Source organism: Rhineura floridana, chromosome 9 (genome assembly GCF_030035675.1).
Source record: "Rhineura floridana isolate rRhiFlo1 chromosome 9, rRhiFlo1.hap2, whole genome shotgun sequence".
Lineage (NCBI taxonomy): Eukaryota > Metazoa > Chordata > Lepidosauria > Squamata > Rhineuridae > Rhineura > Rhineura floridana.
In genome coordinates this window covers 105393018-105409696 of record NC_084488.1, presented here as the reverse complement: position 1 = coordinate 105409696, position 16679 = coordinate 105393018, and the positions used below count along the sequence as shown (strand labels likewise).

Below are 16679 nucleotides of genomic sequence, written 5' to 3'. Positions count from 1 at the left end.
TCAAGGTGTTACTGTTGGTATATAAAGCCCTTAACAGCTTGAGACCAGTTTACTTGCAGGATTGCATTATCCCAAATGTGCCCACTCAGCTGCTTCAGTCTGCAGAACTGGCACTGTCAGAGGCTGAAACATGTTGGGATTTCCCAAGAAATAAATTTTCCTACAGCATTTTGGGATTTTCTTTCTTTCTTTGTGCTTCTTTGGATACTGACTATTTTTTGTTGCCACTGTTACAGATGCCACATAATACTTGTTCCTCACTTGTAAGAAATCATTTTTTTAGTGAGGGCAGTACCTACCCTTTGGAACTCCCTGTCCATTGATATCAGGCAGGCACCTTTGCTGTACTCTTTTCGGTGCCTGTTTAAAACATGTTTGTTTAGGCAGGCCTATCCAGACATGTAGAAGTTGACATGTGTTTTAATCTCTCTTTAGCTTATGGTTGATTTTAATAATCTTTTTAACGTTTTTAAATACTTGTTTTTAACTGTCTTTTATTGATCATTTTACTGTTTTTTTCAAATAAACCGCTTAGGGGTTCTGTTACAATCAAGCAGTATATACATGTTGTTAATTTAAATAAACAAATAAAATAGAACTATGTTTCTTTAAGAAAAGCTGGCTTACCAAGGCTGTGCTCTATTTGTTTGTTAGTTTTGGTAGAGAGAACTTTGAAAACTGCTTTGTCAAGAGGCAACTGGTCTGTGGGAATTCAGAGGGAGAGCAAAGTGGAATGGGGCCAGTGGGTTGACTTCTGTTAAATCACAGTTTTATTTATTTCTCAGAAGTATTAGCTTCCCAGCTTGCAGTGACATACAGGGAAAATGAGCAAGATCAAAATATAAAAATCACTAATATTAACATAAGAATTCAAAAACACTATAAATGTATTAGTGGAACCTCCATGTTCAGAGGAAGTATACTAGTGAGTACTAGCTGCTGGAGGCAAGCAGTAGAGGAGATCATGCCTATTTGTGGGGTTCCTGAAAGTATCCTGAGTGCTCATTGTTGGAAATGTGCTACATGGACCATTGGTCTGATCCACTGTTCTTACTATCTTAAAAATTACAGCATAATAATAATAATAATAATAATAATAATTTAATTTTTGTGTCGCCTATCTGGCCAGAGCCACTCTAGGCGACGTACACAATTAAATTCCAGTAAAATACAATTTAAAATACAATTTAAAATACATAGCAATACAATACAGTCGACAATAAAGGATTAAATTACAGCATAAAACAGTATGTAAACAACGGGCATTCAGTAATAGTGATAAGAGCTTAGCCCACCCCGGAGGTCCCGAAGGCCTGTCCAAAGAGCCAGGTTTTTAATGCTCGGCGAAATGCATCCAGGGAAGGGGCATGTAAATCATTGCTGGGGGAAACTCAAGCCTTATTCGGCCCTCCAGATCTCTTTATCTGGCCCTCGGAACTCTTCCCAAGTGATACCCCTTCCCAGGCAATGGCCCCTATCCTGAGGCTACACCCCTCAGCAGCCCTGCTCCACGCTCTCCTTGAGTGTTTTTGCCTGGCTAGAATGTGCTCTTCAGCTGTGATTATGCCTCTTGCTTACTTGGGTGATGTGTCTCTCTGGGATGTGGGTGTATGTAAAAACCTCTGGCTTTTGCACACTTGAAATCCAGCCTACTGTACAAAGGTAGGATCCACGTTTGTTGCTCCACCCACTTTTGCCTCTGTCCCTGCCCATCCTGGGGCATACGGACCCTGGAAGATTACCCATGAGGAGATGTAGCCCTTGGACTGAAAAAGGTTCCCCATCTACAGCATAAATATTAGAAGCAGTATAGTGCAACATAATAAAATGTTTCTCTAAATAAAAAATATGTTCATGAGCCAGCAAAAGGCGTACCATTTTGAAGCCAGACAGGCAGGCATCCTTAGGATGGCTATTCCGTGGAATAGAAGCTACAAAAAAGAACTATAGTTCCATACCACCCTGGGCTCCTGCTGGGAGGAAGGGCAGGATATAAATCAAATAATAATAATAATATAATAATAATGCTCTCTTGATGGGATAGGAAATGACTTCTTTGCTGGCATCACTTCCTGTTGACCTTGGTCTGCAGTTGATTTCTAATTTTTGATGGATTGTTTTCCCTTTCTTCTCTCTCAGGAATAAAACAGGCTACATGACTTGCTAAAAGAAGAGAAGATGTTATGTTGGGGATATTGGACTTTTGGACACCCTGGGGCAGGTAGCCCACTCCAGGCTATAATTGCTGAGCCTCGGGCCAGTGGGTTCATTCATGAGAGGAGCGTCAAGGAAGTGGCTTGTGGCGGGAACCATTCTATCTTCCTGCTGGAGGATGGGGAAGTATATACATGTGGCGTGAACACCAAAGGACAACTCGGCCATGAGAGGGAAGGAAGCAAGCCAGGTAAGATTACTTCAGAACATTTGCAACCAGCTGATTGTTTACATTTTATGAAATAGCTCTGCTAGTAGCTGTTTCTGGTGTTTGCTTTTTTTTTGACCCATCTGCACTATAAAGCAGTCTCATACACATGGCTTCCCCCAAAGAATTCTGGGAACTGTAGTTTGTTGAGGATGCTGAGAGCAGTCAGGAGGCACCTATTCTCACAGAGCTACAATTCCCATAGTGGTTTAATAGTCAATCCCTCTTCCCTGGGAACTCTAGGAATTGAATAGGGGTCTCCTGACAGCTCTCAGCACCCTTAACAGACTACAGTTCCCAGAATGCTTTGGGGGAAGCCATGACTGTTTAAAGTGGTGTGATACTGCTTTATATAGTGCAGATGGGGCCAAAATCTTGGTTTTTATGCTTTTATTGTAATTTTATTATTCATTGTAACCCTTCTTCCCCCAGAGTTTTATACTGATGGGCAACCTAGAAATTATGTTGAAATAAGAGTGCAGCCTGGCAATGGGACTAACCTGGAGGGATCTGATACACGGGGCAGTCCGAGGGCTGTATTTCCTCCTCGGCAACCTTCTGGAGGCGACATGCCAGTGACGGGGCTTATCCATATGGGAGCATTTCTTTGTAGCAAATATACTGCTTTTACACACTTTGTGCTCAGTGGTAGCTTCAAATCTGTTGTTTTCTATTCGCACAAATAGGTGTTCCTCTGGGAAGGATTTTTGTCGCTGTTTCCTTGTGGTCCTTGTGGTCCCACCCCACAGTTTTTACTCCTTCCTGTTGCTCAGTTACTGGGCATGTGCAAATATTTTTGACCTGAGCAGTTTTTCCACTCCCTCCTGCCCCCCCGCTTCCTAGAGTTTGGCAGTTGAAAAGAAGTGGGGTCATCTGTCCCCCCTTTCTCCACTGCCCCTTGCTTTTTCTGAGTTGGTTTTTCCCTGGTGGAAAAACAAATCAACATAATAGCGATAACTTTTAAAAAAATATATCAATATCAATATTGTCTGAAAATATCAATACCTATATTGATATTTGGTGAAAATATCAATATTTTCTGAAAATATCAATATTGATACAGATATTTTTGAGACAACTTCTTTTTAAAATCCACTTTAGATTTTTTAGGAAACAAAAGGAGTGAAGGAAGTTTGCTCAGGGATAAAGGGAGGAAAGAAGGGAGGGCTGCAGCAAATAGTGAAGGGGGGAGGACAGAGCAGTCAAAAGTTGTTAGATAAACCACTAGAAACAAAATGGAATTCATGGGAGAGTTAGTGGGCGGAGAAAGAACAGCTGAAAGTGACGCTTCACCAGCCCACTAAAAAGCTTCAAAGCAAACTGTCTTCAAAGACACGTGGAGAGAAGTGGAGCTGTATTGTTCTAACCTTTTTGTATTATCAGCGGATTGGGTTAGTATGGATTTACAGGGGGAAAACTGCGAGATAGCTTCTGTTTGCCAGTAACGTAATGTGAACCATGCGAATTAAAAGGGGATGCAAGTAGCACCAAACACCAAACCGAACTGCTGTGTAGATGAGCCCACAGACAAGGCCAGAGGCAAAAGTGGACAGAGCAACAAATGTAAATTTTACTTTAGCCCAGCAGGCTAGTTTCTACACATATAAACACATACAAACACACTCTATCCGCCATCCAAACAAGTAAGAGATGTTATTAGAGTTCAAGGATGCCTTTCAGCCAGGCACACACACTTGGGGTGCGAAGTGGGGCCAGTGAGGAGCATGGCCTGGGAAGAGATCTGAGAGCAAAATAGAGAGGTCTAGAGAGCCATATTTGCTTCCGGCCCCCCATCCTGAGACTGGGGCTTTCCTGATGGTGATCCATTAGCTCACGTGGCTGATCCTGGTAGTTTTTACCTCAGCCAGCAGGTACTGTCTGGCTCACATTGCACTCTGACTGATCTTAAAATAACCTTTGTTGGAATATAGTAGGGTAGGGTGTCAGGAGAGTGTCATGTTCAAATGACACTCTTTTCTTCCTCCCCCCCCCCTTACACTTGGAATGATGTGATGCAGTGGAGTTTGGTTTGATCCTTAGGTCTGCCCAGATGCCTCATATATAAATATATATATATATATAAATGCAATAATAAAAAATAATACACACACACATATATGTATAATTTTTTATTATTGCATTTATATCCCATCGTTTTTCCAAGGAAGGTGGCATACATTGTTCTCCCCTCCTCATTTAATTCTCACAAAAACCCTGTGAGGTAGGTTAGGCTGAGAGAGTGTGACTGGCCCAAGGTCACCCAGTGAGCTTCATGGCTGAGTGGGGATTCAAACCTTGGTCTCCCAGGTCCTAGTCCAACACTCTAACCACTACACCACACTGGCTGTCACAGAATGCTAGCGCTCTGCATCTGTCTGTCTTTCTGTCCTATCCATCCGGATTTCACCAAGAGCAGCTTTGCCACCACAGCTAAAGCAGTATATTCTGTTGATGCAGAGTTTGGTGGGCATACCGTGGGCCACACTGGGGAACCCTTGAGAAGCCTGATAAGGTTCTCAGACCCTTTTTTTGACACTTCTTGTGTACACCTACTATAAACCCAGCAAGAAACCAGGGCTGATCAAGGATTCCTGTTGATAATACATGCAGGAGAAAATATGTATCCATCTTCCATTCTGCTGCTGCACACCTTTTCCTAAGGAATTTGATACCTATCTGTCTGCCAGTTTGCACTGTTGGTATAAAGTGTAGTGAAGGGGCTGCCAACATGGCACCTGCCAGTGTACCCACTAGTACCCCCCCGATGCCTACAATAGTAAATCTCTCCTCAAAAATCCACAGTGCATGAGGACTGTTTGCTCTTTCTGCTCAGCTTTCTTATATTGGATGTAGCCCCTTAAGGATTCCCATACTTTGTTAGATGCCAGGGCTGGACATTCCCCTTCCTATCCGTTCTCAACAGAAGATAGAGGCAAAGAGATTCTCTTTGAGAGCAAGTACAGCGGTGGCTGATGTAGGTGTCTTTTTCCCATTGATGCAGGAGACATTCCTGCACCGTTTTGGGATCCTCTCTTTTTTTGCGCTCTTTTGGATGTGGCAGCCTTTTTCTGCTATGTCACGCCCCTGTGGTATCCGTTTTGTGACTGCCGCCCATGGCACTTCCTCAAAATTCCAAATGTGCTTGCTGGCCCCAAAAAGTTGATAGCCCCTGTGGAATCATCATCCAGGGTGAGTTTATAAAGCTGCCTTGCACTGAGTGTCTCATATTGTCTCATGTAGACCAGTACTATCAAATCTCACAAGGCAGGGGTTGTCCAAGGTATCTGTTTAAGAACTTTTCTAGACCTACTACCTTAGATTTTCTAACTGGAGATGCTGTGGATTGGACAAGGGACCTCCTGTATACAAGGTATGTGCTCCGCCACTGACCATTGTTATGCAGGCAAAGGGGTTGGGCATATACTTGGTTCTCAATGGTAATATGGGAATGTAAATTGACCCCAGTCATTGAGAATCAAGTCTATTCTTAGCATCTTGGTTTTCACAAGGGTGCTTACTGGTATAGCATAGAGGTGGGGAACCTTTTTGGCCCAGCAGGCCAGATCCTTATCTCTTCTCACTCCTGTGGCTCAACTTTGACAGGTGGGACAAACCACTTTCAGTCATCTGACCCCATAATCACATTGGATGATTACAGCCTGTCAAAATCCCTACTTCAGTGCTTCCAAAATGCCTGGCAACTAGCTAGTTGTCAGGTACTTTGGAAGCACTGTTCAAAGGCTTTGCAAATCCTGTGCTTGGCGCTTGGCGAGCCCTGTGTGCTGGGTGTGCAAAGCATGTTGCCCAGTGCTTCTTAAGCACCCAACAATCAGCTGGCTAAAAGTAATATATAAGCTAAGCTTTAGATACAGTTCCTATTGCCCTCCATATATTGTTGGACTACAACTCTCATCCTTTACCATTGGCCATGCTGGCTAGGGCTGATGGGAGTTACAGTCTAATATCTGGAGGGCCACAGGTTCCCAGTGCCTGCGTATGTCCAGAGATTGGGTGGTCAAGGGACTGTTCAGTCCTGATACCCCACTATATATAGAGAACTGCTGGTTTGGCAAGCCTGCCAGAGATCCCCTAAGTGTTGTGTAAAAATATCTGGGTAGCTCAATAGGACCAGTGAAAGTACACTCTTGCCTAAATTTAGCTTGTCCTTTTGCATTGCCACCAAATGCTGCAAGCAGGTATTGGGAATAAAAGGTTCCTTTCACAATCTTTCTGTTGAGGATTTTCATTCCCAAGATGTTTGTTCTTAAAATCCAGCTATTCCTTTTCATCTAGGTATGCTATCGTCCTACAGGGATTGTTTAATCTACCCAGGAATCATGTTTTTGAAACTGCCTTAACTAATTTGCAGGGAGGATTTTGGAAGCCTTTGCCAGCTGGCTGTAACATACTGTCCTTTTTCAACTGGGATGCAGAAAGGTTTCTGGTTTGGTACTGATATGCGTAGCATTTGCGCTAACTAGCTGGCAATCTGCTCAAGCTCCCAGATTTGAATGATGAACTCCAAGATGATGATTTATTTTTGCTTTTTACATTTTGAAGTGTCTCAAAGCAACCTATATAATAAAAATAGTAATAACAAGAAACATTAAAATGAAATCTAAAAACAGCAATAAACCAAGACCTAAAGTACTAATCCAAAAATATATTAAAGGAGCAAATCCTTTCTACTTCACTTAAAAGGTTGAGCGTGAAAATGAGGCTACAGATACAATTAGTTACCATCCCAATTAAGGGCTGAAGTCTGGGTAAATGAAAATGGGTGGTATTTCGTGCTAGTTCTACTCAGAGTAGACCCATTGAGGTTAACAGACATGGCTAACTTAGGTTTGTTAATTTCATTGGGTCTACTATGAGTAGGAGTTAGTAGAATACAACCCATTTTTTTTGCCCGGTTCCTAAAAACAGACAGTGATGGCACCAAGCTTTCCTTGGGGAAAGCATTCCAGAAGTGGAGAGCTACCACTGAAAAGGCCATTCATGTGCCATCACCCTCTGCACCTTCCTTGGAGATGGCATACGGAGAAGGGACAATAATACTGGGAAAACCAGAAGAGAGTAGAAAAAGAGGAAGGCCAAACAAGAGATGGATTGATTACATAAAGGAAGCCACAGACCTGAACTTACAAGATCTGAACAGGGTGGTTCGTGACAGATGCTCTTGGAGGTCACTGATTCATAGGGTCGCCATGTGTTGTAATCGACTTGAAGGCACATAACAACAACAACCTTTGTAAAAAAATAACAACAAAATCTGATAGTGGGGTGAAATAGACCCCAGTTAAGTCACAGTTTAAAAATGCATGTGTGTGCATGCTCTCTAAGGTCGTGTGTGCTTGTGATGTATATCAAATATGGATTTTTGTTGATGTTATAGGAGCATACGGAGGAGTGATCTGTTGGGGTGCCTTCAAACAGGAGTTTATTGTGTGATCAGTGGTCCACATGCTTGCAAGTTATTGTTTTTTGCAGCATCCATATGATAATGTTGTCGTCTAAATGCCAGCTCATTCCCCCTGCTGCGTACATTTTAGTCTAAAGTTACCTGTTCCAAGGGGAATCTGATAAGTTAATAAAACCTGTTGCCAGTGTCCTGTTTGCAGTATCTTGGTGATTCATTTACAATATGAAGCACCCTGGCAAACCCTGGATAACTTACTTGTACATTTTTTCCTTCAATCAGACTTGAGCACAGTTGTCCATACTTGCTGATCTCCAGAGGTTAGACTACTGTAAAACATTCTCAGATTCCATGTAGGGTTGTCCATGAAAACAGTTCAGAAATGACAACCGGTATAGAGTGCTGCTGCTTGATTGGTATCGGATATGAGTTGGTGTAGTTTTGTTACATCACTGATGAAGTGGCTACACTAGTTACCAATATGTGTAACAGGGTCCATTTCAAGTTCTGGCTTAGACCTGTTAAGCCCCCAAACCATCTCAGGAAGTGCATATTCTCATGTAAACCTCCCTGCAGTTGACGATTAGACAGTTTGCTTCAGATTCAGCAGTATTCAAAGAACAGATTGGCCTCTGTGAGAAGTAGGGCCTTCCTGATTGCCACCCCAGAGCTGTAGTATGGCCTTCCATGGGTTCTCTGTTTGGCTTGTTCTGCAAGCAGGTTAAGGCTGCAATCATGTATCTACTTACCTAGGAGTAAGCCCCATTAAACTCAGTTTAAACTCCATTAAACCCCATTAAACTCAGTTTAATGGAACCTCAAAAGTGAAAAGTCTTCACTTTTGAGGGCTTTTTCTGTTGTGGCCCCCACCCTCTGGAACTCCCTCCCTTTCGATCTCAGACATGCTCCCTCCTTGTCAAGCTTTCGCCGAGCCTTAAAGACCTGGCTCTTCAGGCAGGCCTACAAGATTGGAACCGATTAATTTTATGTTATAATGTACTGAAGGATGGTTTTTAGCTTAAATTTGGTTGTGTTGATATATATATATGTGTTGTTTTTTATTCTTGTTGTAAGTCGCCTAGAGTGTCCCTAACCCGGACAGATAGGCGACTGAAAAATAAAATTTATTATTATTATTATTTTGAGTAGACCAGCGTTTCCCAACTAGTGGGCCACCAGATGTGGTTGGACCACAATTCCCATCTTTTCTGACCATTGGCAATGCTGGCTGAGGCTGATGGGAGTTGTGGTCCAACAACATCTGGTGGCCCACTAGTTGGGAAAGGCTGGAGTAGACTGATTAGACTCTTTGTTTATTTATTTAAATTACATGCTGCTTCTTACCATCTTGGTTTCAAATTGGCTTACAACGGTAAAAATACACAATATTTAAAACATAAATTGAACCTCAAAAATTTAAAACGGATGTAAAGTCAATAACGCAGACACATCTTGCATCTTCTGGTCTTGTGTAAAGCCTCAAAAATTCTGTCATGATACTGTAAAAGAAACAGAGTATATCATTGGTTATCGTTTGCCAATGAATCCAATTGTCATTTTGTTTGGATGTTTTGAAAATGTGATATTACCTATTGGTTATGAAATGGCCTAATATCTCCTTATGTGCTGCTCGGATAACAGTTGCAAATAACTGGAAAAGATCTTACTCGTCAATGGTTGAGGAGTAGTTAATAAAAGTGGTCGACTTAGTATCTGTGGTAAAGCTAACTACCATGATACGGGTAAGAGCGGGCCGCCAACCTTATGATAACTTTGTCGAAGAATGCTTATGTTTCTGGCAAGTGGGGGAACATTAATAGTGTTCTTGTTTCAATATGCTTTCGGTTGCCAGTTTGTTCCATTGCTGCCACTGTTTTGTTTCTACTCTTTTAACCACTTTCTGACGATGATAAGGAAGAAAGTACAACGGCAGTCATGTCTTGCTTGTGGGCTTTCCAGCAACATCTGTTTGGTCAGTGAGAGAACAGAGTGCAGGACTAGACAGGCCTTTAGTCTGATGCAACAGGGCTCTGCTTGTGTGAGTGCGTCTGACAACCAAAGAGCGCTGTCACAAGCTATCTGATGCCAATCATTTGTCAGCTGAAGAAGAAAGAGGCTCTTTGCTGAGGCGGCCTGAGGTTTCTATGTCCTCGTGCATTTTGGAAACCTACAGCACAGCATTGCAGTCTGGAGCCAATGAAAGCTGTAGTTCAAAACATCTGGAGACCGCTTTTTTGTTTTGCCATGCAGTTTAATTTTATTGATTATACATGGGAGATCCCTGCCATAAGACTATGTGAGTCAATGGATTTCGTAGTTTTGTGGACCTGCTCTGTCAATTGGTATAATTTGGAAATTATGATGGGCAGAGCAATCCAACTGCAGGGAAGCCAGCAGAGGAGGAGCCGGCGAAAAGCTCTGCAGGATCCTCCTCCCGCTTAGGAGCTGCCGGCCTGGCTGAACGCCACCCACGAGCCAGCTGGGAAGCAGTGGCTCCAGCAACTAGGCCTCCCGGGGTGTAAGTGCACCCTGTAGGCCACAATGGGGGATATTTAAAATTATTTTACTCTGCCAGCCAAAAGGCCAGCAGAATTTGCAGGAGGATTGGGACCCGAGGGAGGGGTCTGGATGCAAGGATGATCTCAGTGTAAGTCCCCTTGTAAGTCCTCCTGTGGCTCCTCCCCTGCCATACCCCATTTTTGGGGCCTCTGACAGCTTCTGCTGTCCCTCCGTCCGCTGGACTGGCTGTCCCTGGCAGGACGGCAGACTTCCAATGGTGTCGGCAGGCTCCTAGCAGAGCCACATCTCCACCATGGTAGCCAGAGGCCGGTGGAGCCCTCGCAGCCAGTGCTCCATGGCATCCAGCTCACCCTAGCCCGGCGGAAAGGTGAGCTGGATTGCACCCTAATGTTTATCCTATATCCCCTTAGAAAACTGTAAACTTTGTAAGATTGTTTATTTCATCTCCTCTCTATCTGCAATCATATGTACTCTTTGCCCTGCCTTCTCCACAGCATCTTCTCTTTCTTTTCATTTCTTATTTTTTCTGGTCCATGGGCCTGATTGTGTTTGAAAACTTTTCAATAAAAACTTATTTAAAAAAAAAAAAAAACAGCTGCAAGGTGCCACATCAGCAGAAGTTGTTGTAGATGGTTCTGCCCAGTGAAATGTCCTCATCTGCAGATTTCATCCTAGCAACTGTAATTAAGGTAAAATAAATGCTGCCCTGGGCTCCTGCTGGGAGGAAAGGTAGGATATAAATCAATCAAACAAACAAATAAATAAAGGGTGTTGTAGTTCAGCAGCTAGAAGGAAGAAAATGTGAATGATTTATGAGTTGAACAACTGTCCTCATTTTACACCGCTTTGCTCTTCTTCTAGGACTAGTATTTTCTGTCCTAGGATTTTCATTTGGGGGATTCAGGCCCCCTGTGGGAATTATTTTGCCACCCCCACCCAGATCCCAAATGGCATTAAAGTGACAAGCTGCTAGACCCAAAAGCACATTCCATCTGGAAAGGAACTGCTCCATCTGCTTGTGAATCATTGCTACGTCCGCAGCAGCTGAAAGTGTGAAATGGAAGCTGTTTTCCTGAACAGATAGTTTCAGTTTAACAAGTTCATAGCAGCAATGTCAACCTCTTCATGGGACACCATCTGTATAAAAGCCTTTCTGTCCTTCCTGGTGTACTCCTAGCAAGCTGGGAACCTCCTCTGGGAATCTGGGTAGCTAAATATTAACACGTGCTTTGCATGCAAAAGATCCTTATCTCCAGTTAAAACATCTTTGCAAGCAAGGCTGGGGAATACTTCAGCCTGAGCCCTTAGCTGCTGTTGCCAGTCATTTAGACAGTATTGGTAAAACTTTCACTGTTCACTTGAGCTCAGAGTTACTGTGCAAATGAAAATGGGCAAAGGCTTGTTCTCTGCTGCCCTAGTTCTAATGGTCTCCTGTTACAGGAGAGTACACTTTGGTTGAACTTTAGGAGAAATGTCTTGACAGTAAGCACGGTTTGATGGTGAAACCAATTACCGAGAGAGGTGGTAGTAGCTGTCCGTTGTGGGAGGTCTTCAAGTAGAGGCCTCTAGTTCTGGCAGTGTGGATGGAGGGTAGGATTTTCATCTAAATTTTAATATCAAAAGTAGGGAGATGTGCCCAACTCTCCTCCGCCTTATGATCCAGTGGTTAATTATTCCAGGCATTTCGTTCCCAGCTCACTCCAGTTCTTACATTGGAGCCAGGCTGGCAGGAAATGGAGTCTGGGCAATTGACTACAGGGAGATAATTTGATTCATTCATTCAATTTATATTCCTCCTGAACGAACTCATAAAAAATTTTTTTTAAATATTCTAAACCAGAAATATTCTAAAAAATGTTAAATAATAATAATAAATAATAAATTTAATTTTTGTGTCGCCTATCTGGCTGAAACCACTCTAGGCGACGTACAACATTAAATTCAACAATACATAATAATACAATACATAATAAAATACAATGCAGTCAACAATAACCATTTTAAAAAGCGGCAGTACAGGGCCATCAATAGACAATTTTAAAACAATATAAAGAAATTAGCCCACCCCGGGGACCCCAAAGGCCTGTCCAAAGAGCCATGTTTTTAAGTCTCGGCGAAATGTATCTAGGGAAGGGGCATGGCGAAGATCGAACGGGAGGGAGTTCCAGAGAGTGGGGGCCGCCACTGAGAATGCCCTCTCTCTAGTCCCCACCAACCTAGCTGTTTTCATTGGTGGGACGGAGAGAAGGCCCTGTGTGGCTGATCTGGTCGGGCGGCTTAGTTGGTGGTACTGGAGGTGCTCCTTCAGGTAAACTGGGCCGAGACCGTATAGGGATTTAAAGGTTAAGACCAACACCTTGAATTGGGCCCGGAAAACAACTGGAAGCCAATGTAGATGAAATAACACCGGCGTGATGTGATCACGGCAGCGGCTGTTTGTAAGCAGGCGTGCCGCCGCATTCTGCACCAGTTGTAGTTTCCGGACCGTTTTCAAGGGTAACCCCACGTAGAGCGCATTGCAGTAGTCTAATCGAGAGGTGACCAAGGCATGTACCACCAGTGGGAGCTGATGAATAGGAAGGTAGGGTTGCAACCTCCGTATGAGGTGTAGTTGATACCAAGCTGCCCGGCTCACTGCCGAAATCTGAGCCTCCATGGACAGCTTGGAATCAAGAACAACCCCGAGGCTGCGGACCTGATCCTTCAGGGGCAATTTTACCCCATTAAGATTCAGGTCAGCAACACCCAACCTTCCCCTGTCACCCACAAGTAGCACCTCGGTCTTATCAGGATTGAGCTTCAGCCTGTTTCTTCCCATCCACCCACTCACGGATTCCAGGCACTTGGACAAGGTCTCTCCAGCCAACTCCGGTGAAGATTTAAAGGAGAGATAGAGCTGCGTGTCATCAGCATATTGGTGACACCGCAGCCCAAAACCCCTGATGATAGCTCACAGCGGTTTTACATAGATGTTAAATAGCATGGGAGAGAGGATAGAACCCTGTGGTACTCCACAAGTGAGGCGCCAAGGGTCTGAAACCTCATCTCCCAATGCTACCTGTTGATGCCTGTCAGAGAGAAAGGAACGGAACCACTGTAAAACAGTGCCTCCTATTCCTAATCCCCCCAGGCGATCTAACAGAATACCGTGGTCGACGGTATCAAAAGCCGCTGAGAGATCCAGGAGGACAAGAAAGGTGAATTCTCCCCTGTCTAATGCCCTCCTCTTATCATCTACCAGAGCGACCAAGGCTGTTTCAGTACCATGTCCAGTCCTGAAACCCGATTGGTATGGATCTAAATAATCTGTTTCATCCAAGTGTGCTGACAACTGGTTAGCCACCACTCGCTCAATGATCTTGCCCAAAAATGGCAAATTCGAAATGGGGTGAAAGTTGTTCAAACCTTGGGGATCCAAGGAGGACTTTTTTAGAATGGGTTTTATAATTGCCTCCTTGAGGGCCGGTGGCATTACACCCTCCTTCAAGGATGCATTTACCACCGCCCTGATCCCTTCGCCCAATTTCTCCTTGCAGTTCATAAGGAACCATGATGGGCAAGGATCAGTCAGACAGGTGGTAGGCTTCACCGTTGAAAGTACCTTGTCCACATCCTCAGAAGGAAGAGGCCGGAACCGATCCCACTGAACCGGATTGCAACTGGTTAACTCTGGATCCTCTACTGCATCCACAGCGTACGGAATCGAGTTCTTCAGGTGTTCGACTTTATCGGCAAAGTGCCTTGCCAATTTGTCACAGGAAGCCTTTGAATGCTCCAAGGGTTCCTGAGCGACTGGACCGACCAGGCTTCGGACCACTTGGAACAGCTTCCTGGGACAGCACTCTGCGGATGCAATAGAGGCAGCAAAGAAATCTTTCTTTGTTGCCTTTATTGCCACCTGGTAGGCAGCTATTGCTGCTCTAACCTGTGTTCAAGCATCTTCAGAGCGGGATTTCCGCCACCGGCGTTCTAGTCGTCTCACCTCCTGTCTCAGACTTTGCAACCGAGGTGTATACCACGGTGCTGTCTGAGTTCTGTTCAGGGGGAGAGGACGTTTTGGAGCCACCCGGTCTAATGCCCTGGTGATTCCCTCGTTCCACTCCGTCACCAGGGTTTCGACCGGACGACCTTCAGCAGGTTCCAAATCCCCAAGCGCAGTCAGGAATCCATCCGGATCCATCAGGCGCCTGGGGTGGACCATTCTAATAGGTCCTTTACCCCTGCGGAGGGTGTGTGGCATCGAGAAGTCATGCTCTCAGTGTTTTCAGGTTGCCAGGAACAGTATCTTTCAGCCATCAAATGCCTGGGTAAGCAGGAATGTTTTTAAATTCCTCCTAAAAGTCAATAATGAGGGGGACAAGAACACCTCATCAGGTGTCATTGGTCAATGCCAACTGGGCAGCCCCCAGAGTGGCACCAGCAACAATGCCTCACCTTCCAATTGTAGGCTCTGAGATCGTTGGTACTGGGGAAGGCGTTCTTTTAGGTACTTGGGTCCCAAGCCATTTAGGGCTTTATATGCTAGTACTAACACCTTGAATTGGGCCTGGTAGCTCACAGGCAGCCAGTGCAGCACATTCACGTCCAGTGACACATAGCCCCATTGATCTATCCCAATTACGAGGCTAGCAACCACTTCTACACTCTCTGGAGACTCTGGACCATCTTCAAGAGCAGCGTCAGACGACGGTCATTGTCGTCGTCCAGATAGGCAGGGGAGGGATGAGAGACGAGCACATCCCTTTTGGCATTAAAATTCCTCATATCTCCTGCTTTATGCATGAACAGGAGAGATGTGTAATTAAACAAACATGGCTGGCTCTGTTTGGCTCTAACAACTTCCAGGTTTCTGAACATTCCCTTTCTAGATGTTTGGAGGGTTAGGCCCCCCTTGATGTACTGTGATGAGGGACCCACTCCTGCCCCCCCCCCCACAGCATGCATTCATTGAATGCATGGAACCTCTCCCAAAGATGTGAAAGGATCTATTGTTTCCATAGCACTGGGAGTGCTGCAAGTATGAACCAAATTTGGTTAAAATTGTATCTAATAGAAATGGTGTTTCTGATTAAGCCTGACTATTCTACTTATTTAAAAGGTAATATAAAGAGTGGGGGCAAATTAAAACTGCAGTTTGATACCCCAGTCTGTTTGCATCTATTCCTGAGTAGCAGTGACTTTCCTGGACTGGGAAAGCCTCAGCCTTTATGACTTCCTCTAACCCAAGGGTTGTCAATGTGATGCCCTTCAGATGTTGTGGACTATCACTCTCATCATCCTTGACCATTGGCAGTGCTGGTTGGGGTTGATGGGAGTAGTAGTCCAAAACACCTGGAGGGCACCACTTTGGCTAGCTCTGCTTTAACCAGCACTGCTGTTAGGGATTGCATCTGTGTGGCCTTTACACATTCTAAAGCTGAGATTCAAAGAAGTGTGGAACCAGTTTTCCATGTCAAGGGGAATTTTGGACTTCGGTTTTCCCAAATAGTGGCTTTCCATGTCACATGGCAAATAACTTTCAGTCTGTGATGAGGGATAGAAGTTCTAAGGAAAAACAGTTGCTCAACTGCATGAGCCCTAAAGTAGCTGTGTGGATCCTGATCAAATAGCAGCACTGAGTTACATTGCTCTAACCAGCTTGCTTCCCACCAGCCTGTCTTGTTTCAAGACAGATGAAAGCAGTAGGGTTTTTTTGCAAAAAAAGTAAGTGCTGGTACTCACATCTTTATAAAGCTGCTGTGGGTGCCAACCCACAATGGTTGCCATGGGCAGCAAAAAGAGGTGCCAGTGCTCCATACTGGTGAGTACTGTAACAAAAAAAGCACTGGATGAAAGTAAAATACTTATTTTTAACCAGCAGCCTCACACCTGACATTGTTCGGGAATGCTTTGTTGTTATGTGCCTTCAAGTCGATTACGACTTACGGCGACCCTATGAATCAGCGACCTCCAATAGCATCTGTTGTGAACCACCCTGTTCAGGTTTTGTGAGTTCAGGTCTGTGGCTTCTTTTATGGAATCAACCCATCTCTTGTTTAGTCTTTGTCAGGATCCCTCCGTGGACACCACCTTGTCACGGTCCCACCTCAGGGTCCTGGTTTCTTAACGGTTCTCTCACCGGCTCTAGCAAAGATCTCTCAAGATCCCCCTGCTAGGCAGCACCACCAGACACTCCCTGTAAACAATATTGCCTTGAGATTGTGCCTTCGTCTCCTCCTGGCTTATTGCTACGTTGTGTCTGGGTGCACTTACAGGCCTCAACCCCCCTGTAACTTTGTGCCTATAAAGATTACAGCCCTGGGTTGCTCTGGATACCTG

At 44.4% G+C, this 16679-nt stretch overlaps 1 protein-coding gene across 4 annotated transcripts in view; it reads left to right on the top strand.

The window, feature by feature from the left end:
• Nucleotides 1–16679, top strand: part of LOC133363727 (probable E3 ubiquitin-protein ligase HERC3) — a 72283-nt gene that overhangs the window by 13439 nt on the left and 42165 nt on the right. For all 4 annotated transcript variants that reach the window (XM_061583038.1, XM_061583040.1, XM_061583039.1 and 1 more), the window contains one exon: nucleotides 2140–2404. In XM_061583038.1, coding sequence (XP_061439022.1) covers nucleotides 2179–2404 — 226 coding nt within the window. In that variant the 5' untranslated portion in view covers nucleotides 2140–2178. The remainder of the gene's footprint in view (nucleotides 1–2139; nucleotides 2405–16679) is intronic.